Source organism: Neofelis nebulosa, chromosome 1 (genome assembly GCF_028018385.1).
Source record: "Neofelis nebulosa isolate mNeoNeb1 chromosome 1, mNeoNeb1.pri, whole genome shotgun sequence".
NCBI lineage: Eukaryota > Metazoa > Chordata > Mammalia > Carnivora > Felidae > Neofelis > Neofelis nebulosa.
Window position 1 is genome coordinate 233552759 of NC_080782.1, and position 25578 is coordinate 233578336.

Genomic DNA, 25578 nt, shown 5'->3' on the forward strand with positions numbered 1-25578 from the left:
GGCTGGAATTAGAACCTGAAACTATCTGAAAGTCATTTGCAAGCTGGCAGATAAAGAAAGACATTCAGACTCTGAAAGGGAAAACAGTCATAAGGGAAACAGCTTATTCACTCCATTTTGACGAATAAATCAAGGTTATTGTTACTGCGTCCACTCTGCATTCAATGCGGGTTACATAAACACACACAAAGTTTATTTTCCTAGCGTGGCATGACGTCATTTGGCCTTTGCGAGGCACAAAGGTGCCACCTGTAAACCAGCTGTCTCCAGTCTTTCCTGACTCAGTGATAAAGTAGCACGTCATCTGCCCCAAACTGTTGTCTTCACATCAGATCAAAGCTTTAATTTATTAAGTTGTTGTGAAAGTGGCTTTCCCTGGTTGCTCTTCTCTGAAAAAGGAAAGTTTGACTTTGATAGCTGGTCTGAGAATATGATGATGGCTGTCACTTTGACATGGGTGACTCCTTGGTGCCAACACGATCATAGACACAAAGGTGACAGCTGGTCGCCAAAATGCTGAGATTACTTTCTATCATATTATCTAAAAGAACACTCAAAAACTTACCACAGAGAACCCCCAGACTGCCAAGACGATGACCCGGGATCTGTACGCTAGGATGTGGCGTGTTATGGAAGGTTCCTGACTGCCATGGGCATTAAAGATACCCGGAAGCGTGGGAGGACATGGAAACCAATCAAGTTGCTCCTCCGTGTGGTTTGTTCTGTGCAGGGAAGGATGTGTCCCCTCCTCGGTGAAGCCCACGGACGGCAGGAGGGTTTCTTTGCTCCTTCCACCTGGGTCTGTGCTGCAACCACACTGCCTTGGTCTGCGGCGAAGCCAAAAGTGTGTTTGATGGTACAGGACTCGAGGCTCTCTTTGTCTCTCTTTTTGCTAAGGTGAAATGTGAAGTAGGAGCCCCAGAGACTCATTTTATACCCTCCTTAAAAGCATTCACTGAGCCCGAATTGCAGGCCAGGCTGTGTTGTCTGAGCTGGAATACCCCAACAAATGGTAGTAATGAAATGTGCGAGTTTTATCTAATCCAAGGCAGATAATGTTGCCGGGAGATTAGAGGCAGAATTCTTTCTTGATTAAGACAGATAACTCTGTCTCCTGATGATCCAGGCATCCAGAGTGGGTAAGGACCAAAGGGGAAAACTGTATGTAAACTACCCAGCATGCCTGAAGAGTCACAGAAAGAGGGAGCACAGGGCCCACAGGCGAAGAGAGACCAAAGCTGTCACAGTGGGCAACAGCCTTGAAGGAGATCAGTGGACAGCAGGCTATCTCCTCTGCCCTATCTGTTTATCTCACCACACCACAGGTTATAAAAACCTGAAAGGAGCCCAACAGTTGACGAAAGACAGGGAGCAGCTGGTCTGTCCAGAGCAGGTAATGACAGCAGAGCGGAAGAGAACAGGATCCTCCCGCGCCCACCTTCCCGCTGTCACATTGGCCTCGGCCAATGAATCAGACCCACCGTGTGCCGGCACAAGGACCTTTTGTTACAAAGAACAATAAAAAACAAAATTCTTCTCTGCTTACTCTTAGAAAGTACTTGTATACATTACCTTTTGAAATTCATAATGCCTTTAGGATCTGGAAATCAGAGAGTCTTCAGATCATACACTGCAGAAATACGTGAAGAAAGAAACCTTGTACATCAACTAAAAAGTTAAAGCGCAGGGTGAGGAGAGCAGCCTCTTGAGCAGAAGAATCAGGATGGTCAATCCTGTGTCAACCATTCTTGACTCGACCACAGGTTAATGCGATTCAACAAATATTTGTTGAGCATGAGCTCCGGCCGGGCTCTGTAAAGGGCACAAAGATGGAATCGGGGGCTACAGATGTATATAGAATTAGAGAAACAGGAGAAAGAAGGGAGAAAAGAGGGAAGGAGGGATGGAGAGAGAGTTGGGAATTGCTTTAGAGATGGTTGTTAGTATTGTCCTTTCATTTCCATCAACGTAACACTTTTAATTTAAAAAGTTAAAGTCCCGCAACCCACCCACCCGAGATGACCAGTATAATAACTGATCTAACACAGACTCATTGTCTTAATGTCTAATCTGAACCAATTCATCCTAGTTCTCTGGCTTCATTTAATCTCCTCTTAAAACTAAGTAAAAGGGTGAAAACGGCAAGTAAGCAAAATAACCAATACTAGAGAATTTTTTGGATAAATTCAAGTGTAATTATGCAGTGAAATACTACGTGGGGATTTTGTTACCGAATATGAACAGTAGGCAAGATGTCTGTGATATAGTACGTGAGGAAGGCAGGTTACAAAGGGTTGCCCTTTATGATGCTAGAACATTCCAGCTTTTTCCAGTTTCTTAAAGAAGTCATAATGCCTCCACCACAGGGCCCTTGCATACACAGTTTCTTCTTCCTAAAATGCTCTCCTTTTGACCCCTTCATCTGGTTTTTCATTTTTATGTCTCAAATCAAAAACCATTCCCTCTCAGCATTTGTTAAAGCTTATGCATGTTGTTTCAGTAGTAATCTGTGCCCTAGATGATGAAGTCTATAAAGATAGAACTTGTCAGCTTTTGCTCGCCATTGCATCTCCAGAATCTGGAACATAATAGAAATGTAATAAATATTTTTTGAATGAGCCAAAGTTAATTTTCACATCTAGAAAAAAAATATATTACCGTAAAACTGTCTTTTTGCAGAGTTTTCCTATGTTTCTGAATCCATGAATGAAAGCCAAGTATATTTCAAGTTGATTAAATTCAGTATGACAAAATTTTCCAGACTGATAGAGCAGATAATTCATTTTAATTAGAAAACCTTGAAGTCTTAAAATTAAGTTCTTTTCATAATGGAGCATAAATGTGGAAGAAGGACCTACTGGGAATATTTAGTAATGGAATGTTTAGTAATACAGGCCCTATATTTAGACAGTAGAATCGTAACATTTTCAAGTTCAAACTCCTTCATTTCATTGCAAAGCTGAAGCCCAGAGGCACCCAGTGAATCACCCAAGGTTGCATAGTGAAGGGTATTCCACCTAACCATAAAGAATAACTCCCAGTTCCAGTTGTGAAATCAGAGGAAACTCAGAGGAACAAAACAGGAAGGTAAAATAACAAAAAGAAATTCTAGATACAGGGGAATGTCTGAAAATGTCCAGTAGACTAGTATACAGGTCTCTAGCTTAATTTCTTCTCCGTATAAAGAATGCCTTTTTGAAAAAGAAAAGTCCGTGTGTGTGTGTGTGTGTGTGTGTGTGTGTTCGTGTTTCCTGATGTGGGATGATCTAAGTGGCACCATCGAGAGCCCCGTGCCTTCTGGCATCTAGCCACAATGGCTGGCACAATATAGTTGCTCGAAATATTTTTCAAAGGAGTAATGAGAGAATGAATGAATGAATGAATGAGTGGGCATCTCATCCTTAGACTCCCCCAATTCCCCCACTGGCTTGCTCATGTCTGAAGATCGCGTATGGGTGAATGGTAGCACCCTGCAGTAGCCTGGATGATGCTCTCCCTCCAAAAGATATCCATGTCCTAATTCCGGGAACCTGTGAATGTTACCTGATATGGCAAGGATGGGATTTTGCCGATGTGACAAATCATGGGGAGAGTATCCTGGATTATGTAGGTGGGCTCTCGATGCAATCACATGTACCCTTATGAGAGGGAGGCAGAGACAAGGATATTTGACCTACAGGCAGAAGAGAAGTCAGTGTGACCAGAGAGGCAGAAACTGGAGTGGTGTGGCCACAAACCAAGGAATACAGCAGCCAGCAAAAGCTGGAAGAGGCAAAAAATGGATTGCTCCCCTCTGGAGGAAGCATTGTCCTGCCAGCACCTTGATTTTCACCCAACGATATTGATTTCAGCTTTCTGGCCTCCAGGACCGTGAGTGTATAAATTTCAGTTGTTTGATGCCACCGAGTTTGTGGTCATTTATTACAGCAACCACAAGTACACATTTTGGTCCTGGGAAGTGAGATGCTGCTGGAATACATAGCCAAAAATGTGGAAATGGCTTTGGACTGGGTAATGGATAGAAGCTGGAAGAATTTTGACACGCATCATAGAAAAAGCTTACATTCTCTTAAAACAGTCTGTTGGTAGAAATGGATGTTAAAGGTGCTGCTGGTGAGGACTCAGGAGAAAGTAAGGAGCGTGGGAGAGAAAGACTACGTCATGTTAGAGAATACATACGTTATTGTAAACATAACGTTGGCAGAAACTTGAGCTTTAAAGGCCCCGCTGGTGAGGACTCCAAAGGAAATGAAGAAAATATTTTTGGAAACTGAAGGAAAGAAGATCCTTGATCTGTAACGGCAGAAAGTCTGGCTGAATTATGTCCTATAGTTTAGTTACATGGAAAGCAGAACTTAGTAAGCAATGAACTTGGATATTGGGCTGAAATTTCCAAGCAAAGTATTGGATATGCAACCTGGTTTCTTCTTGTAACTTGTAATAACATTTGAGAGGAAAGAGAAATTGAGAGGAAAACTGCTAAGCAAAACCGAAACTGGACTTGATGCATTTGGGAGATTTTTATCCAATCCAAACTGTAAAGGATGCCCAAATTAGGAGATTGACTCTGAGGAAAGAAAGCCATGAAGAGAAAACCAAGGGTGTAGCCGGAATAGTCTTTGGCTAGTGCCATGGAAGGATGGAAAGGTCAGAGTATTCTCTCGCACAAAGGGTCCCTTGAAGATATTAAGTGTATGATTCGTGGATCCCCTCAACCCTGGAGCAGAAACCAGGGGTAGAGATGAGATCATCAGGAAGGATCTATGGAGGAGCATCTTGTCCAACGGCATGAGTCCCCTTGATATACAGCGGAGACTCAGAATTTTTAGATTACACAAGCAGAAATGATGCCTGTTTGACCCCAAGGGACACAAGCAGGACACAATGAAAGAAGGCTGCTAGACTCCCAAAATTCCACAGGCAGGGTAATACAGTTTTCTTTTGTTAAGGCACCCCGTTTGTGATAAATTGTTGCAGCAGCCATAGGAAAGTAATACACATTAGGTGCTCAACAAGACGTTTTTGGGTTTTTAAATTAAGTTTAGCATTAATTACATCAAAATGAAATGTCAGATGGGGAGTATTTATAATATATGTATTTTATTATGATGTATCAGGCATAAAGACTACTTATGAAAGAAACACCCATGTACCCACCAACCAGTTTAAGAAACAGAAATTGACATTACCTTTGAGTCCCCCGTGCATCTGAGAGCATCACCCCCTTACTTTCCCCCGGAGGTAATTACTCTGTTGAATTCAGTGTCGGTCATTCTCTTCTTTTTTTTTTTTTAGATGTGGGTGTAGCTCTGTGTTTGCTTTTTATTTTGCATGGTTTTAAATTGTACAAAGAAAATCCTCCTAGAAGTTTTGTTCTATGACTTTTTTAATTTGCTTAACATCAAGATGCTTCGTGCAGCTGTAGTCCATTCATACTGACTGCTGCATAATGTGATATTATAAAGATATACTAGCACTTGTTAATTCTTTAAGCGACAGGTATGTAGACTGCTTCCAGCTCCAGGCTCTCCTGAACTGTGTGTGCTGCTATGAACATTGTTGTACATGCTTCTTGGTACACGGGTGTAAGAGGTTTACTAGGGTATATGCCTCAGAGTAGAACTACTGAGTCATGGTGCACGAGTACCTCGCCCTTACCAGACGTATGGCCGTCCAAAGTGCTGGTACAAGAACTTGAAATTCATTCTCACGTAGCCGGCTTCTTCATCTTTTAACCTCCCAACGTAGATTGCTTCTATAATTCATCTGATACATAAGCACATTTGCCTTTAATCTCTCTGGCATAGGGGATACTTATGACTAACTCTTGGGTTCTTGGTCATCTTTATCTGTGCTGGTCTTCCATGCTCTTCTTGGTAGAGGGGAAAGAGCTCAGGTATTCAATGACTAGACTCTGGAACCAAAATGTCTGGGCTCAACGCCCAGCCGCGCCACTTACTGGCCGTGTGACTTTGAGAGGGTCACTTAATCTCTCTGTGCCTCAGTCACCCCAAGTGTAAGCTGGGGAAAACAGCAGCACTCACTTCAAAGAGATGTTGTAAGGATGAAATAAGTCGATGTGTGAAACACTTAGAAGAGCGCCAAGCAGACTAAGCTCTACGTAGGTGGTTGGCAGGTTGCTGTCGTTCACACTGCTATTCTCCCAGGGAACAAACATACGCAAAAAAAAGTCAAACACTCTCAGCAGGTTACTGCCTCCCACCGAACGGAAGTGATCAGATTCAAGCACTCACGTTTTCATGTCAGCAAATCGAAAACTCTTTCCCTGTGCCTACCCTTCGCTCCCGTGTGACAGCAGATACTCCTATCACATTAGACCCTCCCACGGAGCTCTGGATTCCATCCTGTTTCCCCAGAACTGCCAATGCAGTCATTTTACTAATCTCACTGTCCATGTGACCGTTCTCATCACACGTGGACATTCCCTGGAATCTTCTTCTCTTAAAATGCAAACTCCCTAGTCTCCACGTCCCCCCAATCTTAAGCTACTTCCCCTTGTCTTTAACTCATAAAAAGAATTAACTGTAGGCCAAAAAAAAAATTGTTCATAATTGCTCTCTGCAATCTCTGTATCTTCCCCCACGCTGCAGCATTCACTGGGAGTGGTCTCATCAAGGTCACGTCTATGCTGTTGAATCCCACAGACGACTCCATCCTCTCCTAATGGCCCTCTTGGATGTGACACCTGCTTCTTGAAATGCTCTTTACTTGGCCTCCATTACACGTCATTGGCGTCCCTCCCACCTTATTGACTGCCCTGCTCAGGCTGACCCTGTTCTCTTCTCTTCCTGCATTCTCTCCCTAGATGATTCTGTGTAGTCTTGTATTTTTCAAAACTTTTCACATGCTGATGAGCACCGAATCTCCAGTCCTGACTCCTCTGTTGAGTTCCAGACTCGCCCACGTCAACTATTTATCGGACGTCATCTGGATGTCTAATAACAATGATGATAGCCAAGCGACAGTCACGCAGGCTTGCTTTCTTTTTTTAGACATGACAAACTTGCTCCCACCTTAGAGACTTCACACTTTCTGTTCCCTCTGCCTAGAATACCCTATGAATACCCCTTGCATTCCTGACCTCTCCTAGTCATTTGGATCTTTGCTCAAACATCGCCTTCTCATCAGGCCCTCTCTGATCACTCCCATCCAAAGTAGCCCCTCGATCTATCACAGTATCCTGTTCTTAGTGCCTTTAAACATTTGTCATTATTAGAAATCATCTCGTTTCTTCATTTGTTTACTGCTTTAGGTTGATTCTCCTTGCACCCACCTCTACTCCCACTAGGAAAGTGCCTTTTAGGGGAAAGCATGTGCTGTGAGACAGCATGAGATACAAAGCCTTCACTTTCCACAGATAGGAGGAAGACACATTTTACAGGTGACAAGTTTATATAATGCTTGGGAACATAAAACAATGTGCCAGGCATTCAAAGATCCCGGGGACAGAGTGATGAGTAGGACAGATAAGGGGCATCCTGGAACATCTGGCACATAGTAGGTGTTTAATAAACAGCTGCTGAATGAATCGATTCATTTTTGTCCATAGAAATCACAGCTGATGAACGAAAGACAACAGAAACATTCTAAAGATTCTTCTAGTGTTCTTGTATTACCAATTTCTGAGGAAAAGTACACAATTAGTGGATATGGATGTGGACACACTAAAGGTATCCGGTAACCAGGAAACTGAGAGAGTACGGACACGTATATACCTGTGCATGTTATCACTTTGTGCTATGGTTCTATGTTCCCAAACATTCCATAAAGGGTGTGTTTGCACCTGAATTTCTGATTTAGCTGTAAGATATAAAAATTCTACAGAGACAACTTGCTTTAGCTCTATCAGAAGTGACTTAAAAGCAACAATAGCATTCCAGTCATCCCTTGATGTTGGCATCCCTAGGATGAAAAGAACTATCTGGAAGTGAATTCCTATGAAAAAGGCAGAAGAAATGTGAATAGGACAGTATCTGTCCTGGGAAGTTCAGATTCAAAATGTGTTTCTTAAGGTAGGAACTGTATGGGAATCCGTCCCAAAATAACATCTCCATTTGTTATAGAAGATAGAAAATGGTTTCATAGACTTTGTATAAATAGATCTTCAATTATCTGATGGCTTTCTCTTACAAGGATAGCTTTTTATTAACTTTGCTCCCTGAGAACTGTGTTTTCTGAGCCACCAACTTTTTCCCCGGGCTTCATTAATTCTTTCTCCCCTTACCCCTCCCACTTTAGGTCGGACTAATGGATACACTGGAGAAATGAGTAACTGAGGCAAACATCTTTTATTTGTGGTTAGGCTGACATAGTTCCAAAAAGTAAACACAATCAATGAAACACCAACAAGTACCAGAGGAGGTACTCTGGCATCAGTAGAAGGCACTGAAAGCTTGACGTGGATCTTCATGTACAGATGCCTGTTCAATCCTGTCAAATGAATCTGCCATATTGGGAGTATGACAATTGGGAGGCCAGAGCAGGAAGAACCAAAGCCTCTTTTCCACTGGGTCAGGCAGCCAGGCTCCCCGGGGGGTACTGATCACAGATAACAGGAAGGTGACTGTGACGATAGCAAGGACAGCCATCCCAGCTCTGACAACGATGCTGATGTCACCACCAGTCTGACAGGATCTATAGACCCTTGGGGTGCTTCTAAAACATCTGCTCGTCCCCAATCCAGTCCTTGGACAGGCCACCACATCCACTTTCACAAAAATGAATCTAATGCATTCGGTCACCACCGAAAACACACCAGTTCTGGTTTTTGCTAATTTGGAAACCAGTAAAAAATACTATTGCATCATTTTGGAAATGAGTCCAAGCTAAGCTACAAGAAAATGTATTGTTAAAAAACACACATGGGTACTTTTAGTGGTATGGCTTTAAAACCCTGTGCTTGGCCATAAAAAGCCTTACAAGCAAAGTTAATGAATAGCAATTTTCTTTTTTTAAAAAAGAGGAAAGTATTTTACTAGACCGAAATTAGTTTAAGACATATCAAAATCAAATTTTATGCAAATGCCCTCAGAAAAACTGAATTACATAATTAAAATGTTAACATAAAGAGTACTTTTTACAAATTAATAATGAATGTGTTAAATTACTAGATACTAAAGATATGATTTGAAAACTAGAGCTGTTTCAAAATACTATATTCAAATCTCATTTTGTAAGAACCCAGGGAAATTACTAAATCACCATGGTGCCTTTCCACTAGGGTTCCACGGTACACTGGGGGGGGGGGGGGGCGTCTATTATGAGCCAGGAGAGAGTCGTTAAGTAACATTCAAAGAAAAATAAGAGTAAAACATCAGGTACAAATTAATTTAATTCACTTCCTGAGACTTCCACAGAGCTCACAGACTTGAATAAAGCCCGACAACGTTGTTTTTAAATATTGAGAACACTATACTCTGGCGGAATCCAGCACACTTTTGTGTTACAAGTAGGTCATAAAGATAGGGCTTCGGGGAGAAATAGAACAGAGATGAACCTCTAAAGAAAGAGATAGAAAGCTCTAGCAGAAGACTTCTTATTCTCTTTTTATGAGGCACCAACAGAAAAACAGATAAAACATAACAACCCTGATTATAGACTACGGGGGACTTCGTATCTCGACTTTTATGATGTTTGATGAATATTTAATACAGCATTATTCCTACTGAATAACCAGAAAATAATTTTCATCATTAATAATATGGTTAAAAAGTTCACATCATGGTAATACACATGTCAACGGATGTTGCCTCTTATATATATATATATATATATATATATATATATATACATATATATATATATATATATATATATATACATATATACATACACACACACACACACACACAGTAGAGTGGGTGTGTGTGTGTGTGTGTATATATATATATATATATATATACACACACAGTCATGTCTTGCCAGTCTCATGCCCATCTGACACTTTATAATGAAGAGAGAAAACAGGAAGGAGACTTCTGGTACCATTTATTTTTCTGTGACAGTAATAAAGCTGCTGTATCACAGCTTGAAAAATACACAGTAATCACTGTATATTACAATAACCGCATAATGCAAAAAGCAAGTGATTTTTCCCAGAAAAAAAAAAAATCTGTTTCCCCTACGACTCTGTTTCCTCCCCCCCCCCTTCAAAAAATACCATATACATAATTTCCACCTAAAGTCAGAGTCTCCCAATGCCATGTGGCACATGGAAGCAATGTGGTCACAGCTCGCAGGACGATGCCGGCCTCCACTCCGGTCTCGTAACCAAACTGTGCTCATAGGCCAGCACGCTTTATAACTCTTCCTTAAAGCCTTTCTGTGTCTCCTGCCTGGCTTTGTCTTCCTCACTGGGTGCCAACCACGTGAAATATACCTTTACCGGATCGATGTTCCAGTGTTTATGAAAAGATATGGGAATTTGGTGAGAAAGGTAGTCCCTAGGATAATCCACGGGCCGGGCCTGCGAGAAGAGGAACAGAGGTTTATGCTCTCTTAGCACCAAAAACAATTTTGCTTCAGAATAGCATTTGAATTCATGAAGTGACTGCTTTTCTTCAATATTTGATATTGGCTATGAGAATCTAAAAGCAAGCAAGAAAATCTTTTCCACCACCCTCCCTCTGACTCCAGGCTCCCTGCTTTTGTATCTCCGATTACTTAAATATTCCAAATGCACCACTTTTTGCTTCTGTGTTCCACAGACCTCTAGGAGATCCCTCAACCATGATAAATATAAAAAGCTTTCCTTGGTAAGTCATTTAAGTCACTATTATAACGTGCAAAAAAAAAAAAAAAAACAGAAAAACTGCTATTTCCCAGGCCTCTCGAAAGAAATTCTGGCCATATGTGGTGTGTGTGTATGTGTGTGTGTGTGTGCTTGTGTGTGTGTGTGTGTGTGTGTGTGTGTGTGTGTGGTAGGGCAGGGTGAAGAGTTCTCAGGGTTCCCCTGGCCTGTCCACTGACCTGATGTGTAATTAGGCATAAGTCTCTCAGAGTAGGAAAATGTGGAGCTCATCAGGGAATCAGGGAGAAGGATAAAGTATCTCAATGCTCTCTTCCTATCTAGATGTCTCGTCTGACTGCAGAAATGTGAAGAGACACATTGAATAACTGGAAACAGTTTGCAAGAGAGCCAAAAAAAACTTTTTGCATTGTCATCATTTCAATATCCTCTAGAACTTAACAAAATGATGTTTAAGCAGAATCAGACATAGCCTAGAATGACTGAGATTGAAGTAACCTAGCAGCTATGGAAGGAAACTAAAACCAGATACTATTTCGTTTTCTCTAAACAAAGTATCCACCCGCTCTCGAGGCTTGTTTACAGATTTATATCGCCCATCTGTGTTACACAGTCACTCACTGGGTTATCAATACTGAAACAGTCTTGGCTTTATTAAACCCAGATAGGATACACTTTTAAAATGTTTCATTTTTTTATTTTTGAGAGAGCACAGCAAAAGGGGTGGGGTAGAGGCTGCGGGGGGGGGGGGGCGCGGGGGGGCGGGCAGAGGATCTGAAGCAGGCTCTGCACTGACAGCAGAGAGTCTCATGCTGGGCTCCAACTCACGGACTGTGAGATCACGACCTGAGCCAAAGTCAGATACTCAACCAACTAAGCCACCCAGAGGTGCCCCTAAGATACATTTTAAAAACAAGTCTTCTCTAGGCTAAAATTTTATTATATTCTGCTTAAAATGCCTGATATGAATACTTAAATAAGCTCTCTTAAATGGTTTACAGAATACCCTCATTAAATTTTATCTCATTCATTCAACCCTTGAGACAACCTTGTGAGATGATCAGGGATTTGTCACCAATTTATAGATGAGAAAACAGAGCTCACAGAGATTGTAACTTTCTTAGGGTAACATGACAAGCCAGGAACGGAACGGGGGAGCAGGTCCCCGGCTCAGATCCTAGTCCAGCATCCTCCCAGGGCAGTGCGGCTGGTCCTCATTCCATTGTGCCACAGGCTGGGCACATCAACAGTGCCTTTACTGCCCTGGCCTCCTTGGGAGGCTTTATCCAGGAATGGCACAAATATTCCACTCACGTGAGGGTTCAAACAATAGTATCTGCAAAGAAGCCTTCAAAATAATGTGAAGGGGGAGGGGCGCCTGGGTGGCTCAGTCGGTTGAGCGTCTGACTTCAGCTCAGGTCACGATCTCGCGGTCCGTGAGTTCGAGCCCCGCGTCGGCTCTGGGCTGATGGCTCGGAGCCTGGAGCCTGTTTCCGATTCTGTGTCTCCCTCTCTCTCTGCCCCTCCCCCATTCATGCTCTGTCTCTCTCTGTCTCAAAAATAAATAAACGTTAAAAAAAAACACAAAATAATGTAGGGGGAGAACTTCCATACCAGCCATTTATTGTGCTTTAAAAATTCTAAGTGCTCATGGTTTTAAAAATCTAAGAAGGAAATTTTAAAGGAAGAGGGAAAACAAAGACCAAATATACATACTGGAATAAAGTCTAACAGAGGTGAGAAAGTTTTGAATATTAGCTGAGGGGATTCATATATGATGTTTACTTGCAAGGCCTTCTGAGAGTTTACTGGTGTGGAAGAAAACTCAGGAAAAACATACTCTCAGTTCAATTCTCAGATAACTCCACAGTTGTTGATGGTCCCAGAAGAAAGAAAGAAAAACAGTGGAAACAACTCTTGGCTCGTTTTTCACATTTAAAAATGAACTGTTAGAGACACAAATGCATCTCATAGGAAAAAAAATTAATCCATAATATCTTTCCCTGTATTCATGCAAATTCCAGAAGTGATTGCATTTGTATCTTAGGGGCCATGGATACGAGTGAAGCGCTGGCTTACAAAGTTATTAGAATGGGCTAATCATTTCTGGAAAATGCAGTTATGAAAAACAACAAAACAAAACTAGAAAAGTGAAAAGAGGCGTCTGCAACACCAAGAAGTCTAGACGGACTCTGAGAATCACATCTCGTTGCTCAAAATGCCAAAAGGAAGTACCAAACAGGGTCAGGAGTGTGGGAGGAGGCCTTAAGAACAGACGTGGAACATGACGGGAAGCTGTGCACAGGGAGAGAGATGGCTTAAACTGCATGAGAAGGACAAACTTTGGGTGAAATCAAAATTTAATCTGTAAATATTAGAGCACATTGAACAGCAATAAATGGAGATTAAAATTGTATTTCTTCAGACAAACACATTTTTATGGCTATGTTGACATATGATTTACATATCATACAATTCATGCACAGTAACAGTAGCTTGAAAATTTTTAGTAAACGTCCATATTTAGGCAACCACAAATCCAGTTTTAGAAGGCTACAGTCATTCTCCCAAATTCCCTGGCATTCATTTTAAGTCAATCCTCACCCCTACTGGCAGCCGCAAGAAACCACTGATTTGCTTTTTCTTTACAGTACTGCCTTTTCTAGAAATTTCTTATCAGTGGAATCATATACCACGAATGTGTTGGGCCTGGTTTCCTTCACTTAGCACTGCTGCATGTATCATAGTTCATTACTTTTATTGTGAGCAATAGTACATTGAGTGGATATACCACACAGACAACACACAGTGATTATCACACAGCTTTCATGGGTCAGGAGTCTGGGCACAGCTTAGCTGGGACCTCTGCTTCATGGTCTGTCACAAGATTGTAATCAGGATGTCAGCCCAGGCTCTACGATCTCATCGGAAGCCTCGACTAGGAGAAGATCCACTTCCAAGCTCACTCTGGGGTTGCTAGTCACGTTCAGTTCCTTCTGGACTAGTGAACTGAGGGCCTCACTGCCACGCCCAGCCCCCTGCAGCTTGCTTCAACAAAACTTGCAAGCCAAGAAGGAAGTAGGGAGAGTCCACAAGAAAGTTGGAGGTCACAATCCCTTGTAACCGAATTGCAGAAGAGACCCCCCATCACCTTTTCCATACGCAATGGGCCCACACGCCAGAGAGGGGAATACACGGCGTATGAATGCCAGCAGGAGGGGACCAGTGAGACTGTATGTCATAAATTGCCTACCACATATATGTTTAACTTTTTAAAGACCATCAAAACGTTTCCAAAATGAGTGTATTTTATATTCCCAGTAGAGGTCCAGCTTTTCCACAGCCCCACCAACACCGGGAAGAGTCTGTCGTTCGGCTTAGGGCCATTCTAGGCGATGTGATCTTAGTCTGCATTTCCCTCGTGACTAACAAGGTTGAGCATCCTTCCACGTGCTTATTAGCCATTCATGTATCTTCGTTAGTGAAATGTCTGTTCAATCACTGGCCCATCTTAAACTCAGCAGTTTATTTTCTTGTTGACTTGCAAAAGATGATTATATAATTCTGGATTCAAGTCCTTTACCAGATACATAATTTAGAAACATTTCTCTCAGTTATGATTTTTTTTCTTTCTCTTCATGATATCTTTTAAAGAGCAAAGGTTGTTTTTTTTTTTTAAGTTTCATAAAGTCCAATTTATGAATTTTTCCTTCTGTGGAGCATGCTTTCGATGCCATATATCCTTGCCTAAATTAGGGTCACAAAGAATTACCCCTACGTTTTTTCCCAGCAGTTTACAGTTTTAGCTCTTATATTTTGTACTATGATACATTTTGAGTTAATTTTTGCGTGAGGTATGAGGGAAAGTTCCAAGTTCATTTTTCGTGGGTGGAAATATATAATTGGTCCAGCACAACTGGTTCCACATCCCCACTGAAGTGCCTTGGCATCTTTGTGAAAAATTAGTTTACCGTAAATGAGAGGGTTTATTTCTAGAATCTCTATCCTGTTCTTTGATATATTTTATATATATATACATATATATATATTTCATTGATATTTATATATATATATATATTCATTGATATTTATATATATAATATATAATTATATATAAAATATTTATACAACTTGTACCTTGTGTTGATTATCATAGCTTTATAGTGAGTTATGAAATCGTTGAAGGGTAAATTCTCCAATTTTGATCTCCTTAAGAATTGTTCTGTATTTCCATATACATTTTAGGATCAGCTTGTCAATTTTTTACAAAAGACTGCTATGATTTTGATATGGATCACACTGAATTTATAGATGAATTTGGGGAATGTGGGGCAATAAAATTTCCCTGAATTTCTGTGCTCCTGCAAAAAAGCCCTTATTAACCCCCAAGAAACATCTCACAGTCCATTTGTCTAGTCAATTGCTCTGATCCCAAAGGAAAGTAAAACTTCCCTTATATATTTTTTTAATTTTTTTTTACTGTTTATTTTTTATTTTTGAGACAGAGACAGAGCATGAACAGGGGAGGGGCAGAGAGATAGGAGACACAGAATCCGAAACGGGCTCCAGGCACTGAGCTGTCAGCACAGAGCCCGACGTGGGGCTCAAACCCGCGAACTGTGAGATCATGACCTGAGCCGAAGTCGGACGCTCAACCGACTGAGCCACCCAGGCTCCCCAAAACTTCCCTTATCTCTTGAGAAGACCAACGGTTATATCCCTGAACTAGGTCTAGAGGGTAAGCCCCGAAGTGCCAGGAAAACCTGTACGCTTTCACTCTGGGATACATTTACATTTCAAGGACAAATGAGGTATTTGCACACCAAAATGCTGATGTAAAGGAAGGGTTCCTCTTTAGAAGCTGAGAAAACAATTTTTTCTTTGTAACTTGCCCGTGGGGTATCGGGCCACTCATGTGGGACAACTGAGCTGGCCCTTCGCGCAGTGCCCTGGAGGTGAAACTAGGTCGAAGAGGCAGTGGAGATGGGGTGGGGGTGGGCACAAGATAGGCTCTTATTTACTGTGACTTGTTTAATCTAAAAATCTCTCTCTGATCCAGAACACTTCATTTAGGCATTCAGAATAAGTTAATTTTAAGTAAGATGAAATAATAAAATTTAAGTATTAAAACATCAGCAAATTGCCATCATAGTGGTATTGAGTCTTCCAATCCATAAATATGGTCTCTGTCTCTTCGCTTAACTAGATCTTAATTTTTCTCAGAATTTTGTTGTACAGTATACAATGTAACTTCCTCGAAGGTTTATGCCTGAGTATTTTTATTCATTTGGATGTTATTGTGAATGACATTGTTTTCTTCATTTTTGGATTTTTTGTTGCCAAAACGGTACAATTGCTTTTGTACATTGGCCTCGTAGCCTGCAACGTTGCTAAACTCATCTATTGGTTCTAGAAGTTTGGCCCCGCCTCCGCCCTCCACCGCCACCTTTGGTGGACAGGTGGATAGGGAGGATTTTCCACATACAAGATCATATGGTCTATGGATACAGACAGTTTTACTTCCTCCCTTCCAATCTGTATCCTTACATGTATATTTTGCACCTTATTGCACTGGTTAGAACCTCTGAGTATAGTGCTGAATAAAAGCGGTGAGACAGACATCCCTGCCTTGTTCCCAGTTTTGGTATGTTATAGATTCACTTTATCAGATTGAGGCTTTCTCTTCTAGTTTGTTGAGAAGGCTTTCTCTTCTATTTGTTTTTCACTTTTCTATTTTTTTAATATGAAATTTATTATCAAATTGGTTTTCATACAACACCCAGTGCTCATCCCAACAGGTGCCCCCCTCAATGCCCTACACCCACTTTCCCCTCCCTCCCAACCCCCATCAACCCTCAGTCTATTCTCAGTTTTTAAGAGTCTCTTCTGGTTTGCCTCCCTCCCTCTCTAACTTTTTTTTTTCCCTTTCCCCTCCACCATGGTCTTCTGGTAAGTTTCTCAGGATCCACATAAGAGTGAAAACATACGGTATCTGTCTTTCTCTGTATGACTTATTTCACTTAGCATCACACTCTCCAGTTCCATCCACGTTACTGCAAATGGCCAGATTTCATTCTTCTCATTGCCAAGTAGTATTCTATTGTGTATATAAACCACAATTTCTTTATCCATTCATCAGTTGATGGACATTTAGGCTCTTTCCATAATTTGACTATTGTTGAGAGTGCTGCTATAAACATTGGGGTACAAGTGCCCCTATGCATCAGTACTCCTGTATCCCTTGGGTCAATTCTTAGCAGTGTTATTATTGGGTCATAGGGTAGATCTATTTTTAATTTTTTGAGGAACCTCCACACTGTTTTCCAGAGTGGCTGCACCAATTTGCATTCCCACCAACAGTGCAAGAGGGTTTCCGTTTCTCCACATCCTCGCCAGCATCTATAGTCTCCTGATTTGTTCATTTTGGCCACTCTGACTGGCATGAGGTGATATCTGTGTGGTTTTGATTTGTATTCCCCTGATGAGGAGTGACATTGAGCATCTTTTCATGTGCCTGTTGGCCATCTGGATGTCTTCTTTGGAAAAGTGTCTATTCACGTCTTCTGCCCATTTCTTCACTGGATTATTTGTTTTTTTGGGTGTGGATTTTGGTGAGGTCTTTATAGATTTTGGATACTAGCCCTTTGTCCGATATGTCATCTGCAAATATCTTTTCCCATTCCGTTGGTTGCCTTTTAGTTTTGTTGATTGTTTCCTTTGCAGTGGGGAGGCTTTTTATCTTCATGAGGTCCCAATAGTTCATTTTTGCTTTTAATTCCCTTGCCTTTGGAGATGTGTCAAGTAAGAAATTGCTGCGGCTGAGGTCAGAGAGGTTTTTTCCTGCTTTCTCCTCTAGAGTTTTGATGGTTTCCTGTCTCACATTCAGGTCCTTCATCCATTTTGAGTTTATTTTTGTGAATGGTGTAAGAAAGTGGTCTAGTTTTATTCTTCTGCATGTTGCTGTCCAGTTCTCTCAGCACCATTTGTTAAGGATACTGTCTTTTTTCCATTGGAGATTCTTTCCTGCTTTGTCAAAGATTAGTTGGCCATACTTTTGTGGGTCCAATTCTGGAGTCTCTATTCTATTCCATTGGTCTATGTGTCTGTTTTTTGTGCCAATACCATTCTGTCTTGATGATTACAGCTTTGTAGTAGAGGCTACAGTCTGGGATTGTGATGCCTCCTGCTTTGGTCTTCTTCTTCTTCAATATTACTTTGGCTCTTTGGGGTCTTTTGTGGTTCCATACAAATTTTAGGATTGCTTGTTCTAGCTTCGAGAAGAATGTTGCTGCAATTTTGATTGGGATTGCATTGAATGTGTAGATTGCTTTGGGTATTATTGACATTTTAACAATATTTATTCTTCCAATCCATGAGCATGGAATGTTTTTCCATTTCTTTGTATCTTCTTCAGTTTCCTTCATAAGCTTCCTATAGTTCTCAGCATACAGATCTTGTACATCTTTGGTTAGGTTTATTCCTAAGTATTTCATGATTCTTGGTGCAGTTGTGAATGGGATCAGTTTCTTTATTTGTCTTTCTTTCTGTTGCTTCATTCTTAGTGTATAAGAATGCACCTGATTTCTGTACATTAATTTTGTATCCTGTGACTTTGCTGAATTCATGTATCAGTTCTAGCAGACTTTTGGTGGAGTCTATCGGGTTTTCCATGTATCATATCAGGTCATCTGCAAAAAGTGAAAGCTTGACTTCATCTTTGCCAATTTGGATACCTTTGATTTCCTTTTGTTGTCTGATTGCTGATGCTGGCACTTCCAACACTATGTTAAACAACAGCGGTGAGAGTGGACACCCCTGTAGTATTCCTGACCTCAGGGGGAAAGCTTTCAGTTTTTCCCCATTGAGGATGATATTAGCTGTGGGCTTTTCATAAATGGCTTTTATGATGTTTAAGTACATTCCTTCTATCCCGACTTTCTCGAGGGTTTTTCTTAAGAAAGATGCTGAATTTTGTCAAATGCTTTTTCTGCATCGATTGACAGGATCATATGGTCCTTATCTTTTCTTTTATTAGTGTGATGTATCACATTGATCGATTTACGAATATTGAACCAGCCCTGCAGCCCAGGAATGAATCCCACTTGATCATGGTGAATAATTCTTTTTACATGCTGTTGAATTCGATTTGCTAGTATCTTGTTGAGAATTTTTGCATCCATATTCATCAGGGATATTGGCCTGTAGTTCTCTTTCTTTGCTGAGTCTCTGTCTGGTTTGGGAATCAAAGTAATGCTGGCTTCATAGGATGAGTCTGGAAGTTTTCCTTCCCTTTCTATTTTTTGGAACAGCTTGAGAAGGATAGGTATTATCTCTGCTTTAAATGTCTGGTAGAATTCCCCAGGGAAGCCATCTGGTCCTGGACTCTTATTTGTTGGGAGATTTTTGATAACCGATTCAATTTCTTCACTGGGTATGGGTCTGTTCAAATTTTCTATTTCTTCCTGTTTGAGTTTTGGAAATGTGTGGGTGCTTAGGAATGTGTCCATTTCTTCCAGGTTGTCCAGTTTGTTGACATATAGTTTTTCATAGTATTCCCTAATAATTGCTTGTATTTATGAGGGATTCGTTGTAATAATTCCATTTTCATTCATGATTTTATTTGTTTGGGTCATCTCCTTTTTCTTTTTGAGAAGCCTGGATAGAGGTTTATCAATTTTGTTTATTTTTTCAAAAAACCAACTCTTGGTTTCACTGATCTGCTCTACAGTTTTTTTAGATTCTATATTGTTTATTTCTGCTCTGATCTTTATTATTTCTCTTCTTCTGCTGGGTTTGGGATATCTTTGCTGTTCTACTTCTGTTTCCTTTAGGTGTGCTGTTAGATTTTGTATTCGAGATTTTTCTTGTTTTTGAGATAGGCTTGGATTGCAATGTATTTAATCATGAAGGGGTGTTAGATTTTGTCAAATATTTTTTGGTGTCTAATCAGAGGATCATGTGGCTTTTATTCATTATTCTATTCATATGGTATGTAAAAATAATTGATTTTGGATGGTAAACCAAGCTTGCATTCCTGTGGTAAATCCTACTGGGCCATGGCATATAATCCCATTTATATATTGCTGGATTCAGTTTGCTAATATTTTGTTAAGGATTTTTCTATCTGTGCTCCAGAGTAATATTGGCTTGCCGTTTCTTTTTGTGATATACCATTTTAATCCCTTTGTTTATTTTTGGAGTGATCTTCTAAGTGCTTGCTCGAAGGATAACAATATGCATCTTTGACATACTAGGTTAATATTGGCCTCATAAAATGAATCAGAAAGTATTCTCACTCCTTTAATTCCATCAATGTATGTAGGTTCAAATACTTTCTCTATTTCTTTTTAAGCCAGTTTGGCTAATGAGTGTGATTCTAGAAATTTCTCCCCTTTCACTCAAATTGTCTAACTTGTTGGCACAATTTTGGTAGAGTTTGTAATGATGTCCCCTCTTTAATTCCTTTTGGTAATCTCTGTCTTCTTTTTCTCTTGGGCAACCTAGCTAAAGGTTTACCAAATCAGCTGATCTTTCCAATATAACTAATTTTTTCTGCTGTTTTTCTGTTGATTTTGCTCTAACCTTTAATATCTCTCCCTCCCCAAACCAAGTCCACCCCCTCTGACAGCAAAGCTGCTGTTTTTTTCCAGCTAGGCCCATACTGGTCAAACTGTTCTTGCTCTCTCCAACCAAGGTGGGGTGCATGGGGAGGTGGAGGCTGAGGGGTCTTCAGGCAGAAAGGCCTCAGAAGGCCTCATATTCCGTTGGTCTTACTGAAACCATCACAATTTTTCAGGAATGAATGCTTCCCACTGCTTTTGTTTGTTTGATTTCCAGAGTCCTGAAATGAGTATTTTGACAATTTTGCGCAGAGGTTTCACTGGCTGGCCACTGCATGCTGCCATACCCATTGGTGGCATATAATTTTAGAAGAACAAAAAACCATATGCTCTAGACCCTTTGTTTTTAATAAAAGGATATACTACATATTCCTTGAAGCCCCCTTCTAAGCCTATGATTTCACAATAAACTGACTAAAAAGAGAAGGAGAGTGGCCCAGGCTACTTTGTCTCTGAGACTATTTTCCTAAAGCCCACTCTATCTCTAACTCATCAGGGATCTTAGATTTTTATCTCTGTGCCTCCTATGTGTTTCTCAGTATGAACCAATGCACTGTTTGGATCAGTATTCAAGCATTATAAACGTGAAATAATTTCCAAATCATAGCAAACTCTCTAAAAGAGGCTTAAGAATTAGAAGATATAGTGGTATCTGTTGGGGAGGATAGGCTTTAAGCATATTTTACACTTTTGGAAAGATTTACCATTTATTATGTGGATTAGAGAAATCAAGAGTCCTAAAGTCTGGGAAATGACGATTTTTTTTTTTTTATTTTTAATTATCTTCTAAGGATTTTTTGCTTAAGGATTATTTTCCTTCTTTCTTTTCTCTTTATCATTTTCTTTACTAGCATATTCCTCCCTTGGTGCTATAAAAACCCAAGACTGTCCTATTAACGGTGACAAATTATTCCCCTTAAACCAACAGTTTTAATTACCCTTCCTTTTCTAGAAGTGAAACACTATGACACGGGGTGAGAGAAAGAGCAAGAGAAAATAATTTGCTTCTCTAAGTCACCCCATAACACAATACGTAGGCTTAAAATGGGTAAGGGCTCTCAATGTTTTAAAAGACGGAGAAGTACTGACTGGTACCAAGAAAGAGATTTCTCATACATTTCTTATTACGAAAGGTCTATTTCTATTCTCCATTGCGGTCCTCAAGGATGCCAAAATGGATTCTGCCTTTCTTGATAATGCAAACATTTTCTTTGCCTTGTTCAAGTTATTTCCTATAGTGCTATTTCTGTCATGTTCAATTTTCTATATTGGTATGACAGCATTTGCTACTGGTTACTAAATATGACAACATTTGTATTATTACACCATCAGAACATTCGCTGACCTGATTCCTGAAAAAAACAAAAAACAAAAAACAAAAAAAAACTACCAAACATAATGCAGATTCCCTTCTCCCAACCCAAATTGCAGTATGGTGAAGCCACTATAGCACCAACTATCCTTGGCAAACATCGTCGCAGACAACAAAAATATATACCCCCAGTATATATGCTTATTGAGATACTATGCTGAAGTGTAACAGAGTTTAGCCACTCAGCTTAAGAGCAATGAAAGGAGAAAGCCCAATAAAAAAGCAGCTGGTGGACAGCGTAAAACCTGAGGACAGGACAGATTTACATTCACTTGGTGGCATACACACAGGAGAAATATTAGGTCGTTCGTGCGTATTTCTAGATAGCATTTAATAATTTTAAATGCCACCAATGTTTTAACTCAAAAACAGAGGGGGAAAAAAGAGTAGCTTTTCCCTCGTTCTATATTCAAGGACACTGGTCAAACACCATTCTGTTTTCCAGAGCTTTCTGTTTTCCATTTTCCTGCCATAGATGGAACAGCATCAGCCCTCTGGACAAAGAGATCCGGAGTCCATCCACAGTTCTTAAGACTGTCTCCAAAAGAATATAGGAAGGGAATGAAGTAGGATCCTTAAGTGAGAATAAAATCCCCCTCTCTCCCTCTGAGGTAGAAATAAAAATGTTGTTCTCACCTGATGGAAGAGAGGGCTGTGTGTCACAGGGATTCCCAACCCACTAAAGCACATTCCCAGGACCATATCATCGGGGGCATCATTGCTGTAGCAGCGACACTTACTGGCGAGAAGTCTCCTGATTGCTTCTCTGCTGAAGACCATTCTAGTGGGAAGCCAGAGCAGACAGAGAAAGGGGTTAGAGCAGCTCCTGGAGACCGTTAATCTAAATAAAGAAATATAGTTGAGAGGCCACACTCTTAAAAAGACACAGACCTCAGCAGTGTTTTATATCTAATAGTTGTTCTGGGGGAAATGTTTGGTGCTTTCTACAAAAGGAAATTTTACTTTGAAGAGGTGTTTACCTATCTAATAGGCAACTGTATGTCTTCATAGATTTCTTGAAAACAAACACTATACAATGGTTTTTTCTTAATATGCCATTGGAAATTAGAGTAGTTCTTTAGTTGGAACACTCTGAGTGAGATCAGTAACAAAATCCACCAACATTCCCAGCAAGTAGATGGGCCCAAGCACCTTACTCGTACAGGTGCTGACTGACAATAATATCAAATCTACCTGGAACAACCATGCATTGTCCAAGTGATTCCAAGTCTGCAGAAGCGTCCTTAAGGTGATTTTGAGAAAGAGAAAGAACAAAGAGAGAGAGAGAGAGATTTGCCCCAAATAGTGCCAGGATGCTACTTGACCCGGTACGTTGGGTGCTTTCCAGTGGAACTCATGCCCAGTCCTGCCTTTCTGTGCCCTCCTCAGATGTTGCGTAAGGCTAGAAACTGTAAAACAACATTTTCCAGTTTCCCTTGCCATCTAAGACCCGGCTCCAACCTGACAATGAGGGGCACAATCCTAAGGGGATGTGGGGGAGCCGGGGGCATCTGCTTCTGGCTCCGGCCAGCCCTGTGACAGACGCAGGTGTTGGTGGGCAGCTACAGGCTCCAGCAGAGCAGGCCCAGGGCAGCAGAGTGGTGATTGTGGTCCCACAGCAACAGCGGGGGGCCAGGCCCGGGACTGGCTCAGATGTAGTGTTGTGACCCAACAGCAGGACCGGCCACAGCACCCCTCAAGAACAGGCTCCAGAACATGGCCTTTGCTTTGTTCCTCTAGCCTTTGGGGCAGTAGCAGCTTTCTGTAGTTACCAAGCTCTAGGTAAGGCCACCTGCTCTGTTTTCTCCCTCCAGCCCTTTCCAGCACATCTGTAACAAGTTCCTGCAATAAATCCTCCTCTTTTTAAAATATAGATTGGTCCCCAAATATAGGACCACCTGGTCCTACAGTAGTAATGAATCTTCTCATATTATGAATAATCCAATAGCTGATAGGGCTGAAGGGGCTAATATGGTTCACAAATTCATTCCCAAGAGGCAATGACTTCCTTGAAGGGAAAACTGTCTCAAACTTATCCATATATTCCCAGAGCCCAAACACAGGGCGTCGCACACAGTTAAGCATTCAGCAAAATCGGACGCGTCAAACAAGTGGGAACGAAGCTGCCTTTACAAAGACCTTTTTCCCAGGGAGGAGGGAGCTCTGTGGACCAGTCTAGTAGGAAGGAAAACAGGACAAAGACCTTGAAAACAATCCCTGATGCGAAACTCAGCTGGGCTCAGTCCAATGTAGCTTAACACCAGTGACCATGTGCTGGCAATGCAACGGCACACAGGACATTCTCTCTGCCCCGGCGAAGAGGCCAGAAGGCACGATGTGACCAGGCCAGACAAGAGGAAAAAGCAGCTCTTTAATGAAGACGATACAAGGAAATCGGACTACACAACTAGAAGAAACAGTTCTGGGGGCGCCTGCGGGGCTCAGTCGGTTAAATGTCCAACTAGGGCTCAGGTCACGATCTCATGGTTTGTGAGTTTGAGCCCCGTGTCAGGCTCTGTGCTGACAGCTCAGAGCCTGGAACCTGCTTCGGATTCTGTGTCTGTCTCTCTCTCTCTCTCTGCCTCTCCCCTGCTCATGCTCTGTCTCTCCCTCTCAAAAATGATTAAACATTTAAAAAGAAGAAGAAACGCAGTTCTGGGGCTCGGTCAGGTAAGCGTGAGACTCTTGATTTCAGCTCGGGTCACGATCTCACAAGTTTGTGAGTCGGAGCCCCACATGGGGCTCTGTGCTGACAGTGCAGAGCCTGCTTGGGATTCTCTCTAGTTCCCTCCCTTTCTGCCCCTCCCCTGCTCTCTTTCTCTCAAAATAAATAAACTTAAGACACAAAAAGAAGAAGACACACAGTTCTTGTGAACTGTACCAAAAGGAAAACTGTACATATAAAAACTCACCAGAAGTCCTCTTTCTCTCAGAGTCCAGTGCCCCCCAGTGACTGGGGTAGCATCTACATGCTGAGTCAATCTCCCGCTCACCCACCTGACCCCAGGAAAAGGGTCTATGTGAGGGAACATGCATCAGCTATAAACAAACACTTCCTTAAAACATCTATCTGATGCTATGTCAAAGGGAATTTCCTAAGTAAACTGCACTTGACTTTGGACAATGCAGTGTTTGGGGGCCAGTCCCATGTCCAGGTTAAACTCTGATGATAACTTTTGACTCCCCCCAAAATTACCTACTAATAGCCTAGTGTTGACCAGAAGCCTTCCTGATAACATGAACAATAAACACAGTGTATGTTATATGTATTATACATTGTTTTCTTACAACAAAGTAAGCTATGGAAAAGAAAATGTCATTAAGAAAATCATAATGGGGGGCGCCTGGGTGGCGCAGTCGGTTAAGCGTCTGACTTCAGCCAGGTCACGATCTCACGGTCTGTGAGTTCGAGCCCCGCGTCAGGCTCTGGGCCGATGGCTCAGAGCCTGGAGCCTGTTTCCGATTCTGTGTCTCCCTCTCTCTCTGTCCCTCCCCCGTTTATGCTCTGTCTCTCTCTGTCCCAAAAAAATAAAATAAACGTTGAAAAAAAAAAATTAAAAAAAAATAATAAAATAAAATAAAAGAAAAGAAAAGAAAAGAAAATCATAATGGGGTGCCTGGGTGGCTCAGTTGGTTGAGCCTCTGACTTCGGCTCAGGTCATGATCTCACGGTTCGTGAGTTCGAGCCCCACATCGGGCTCTGTGCTGACAGCTCGGAGCCTGGAGCCTGCTTCAGATTCTGTGTCTCCCTCTCTCTCTGTGCCCCTCCCCTGCTCGTGCTCGGTCTCTCTCTGTCTCAAAAATAAATAAAACATTAA

The 25578-nt window shown here is 41.3% G+C and overlaps 1 protein-coding gene across 3 annotated transcripts in view; it reads right to left on the reverse strand.

Moving 5' to 3' along the window:
* Window positions 1–9991: 9991 nt before the first annotated feature.
* Window positions 9992–25578, reverse strand: part of B3GLCT (beta 3-glucosyltransferase) — a 108009-nt gene continuing 92422 nt past the window's right edge. For 2 of the 3 annotated variants that reach the window (XM_058688196.1, XM_058688189.1), the window contains 2 exons: window positions 22397–22601; window positions 9992–10486 (listed from right to left, as the gene is read on the reverse strand). In XM_058688196.1, coding sequence (XP_058544179.1) covers window positions 10319–10486; window positions 22397–22601 — 373 coding nt within the window. In that variant the 3' untranslated portion in view covers window positions 9992–10318. The remainder of the gene's footprint in view (window positions 10487–22396; window positions 22602–25578) is intronic. The other variant, XM_058688178.1, reaches the window with a different exon arrangement.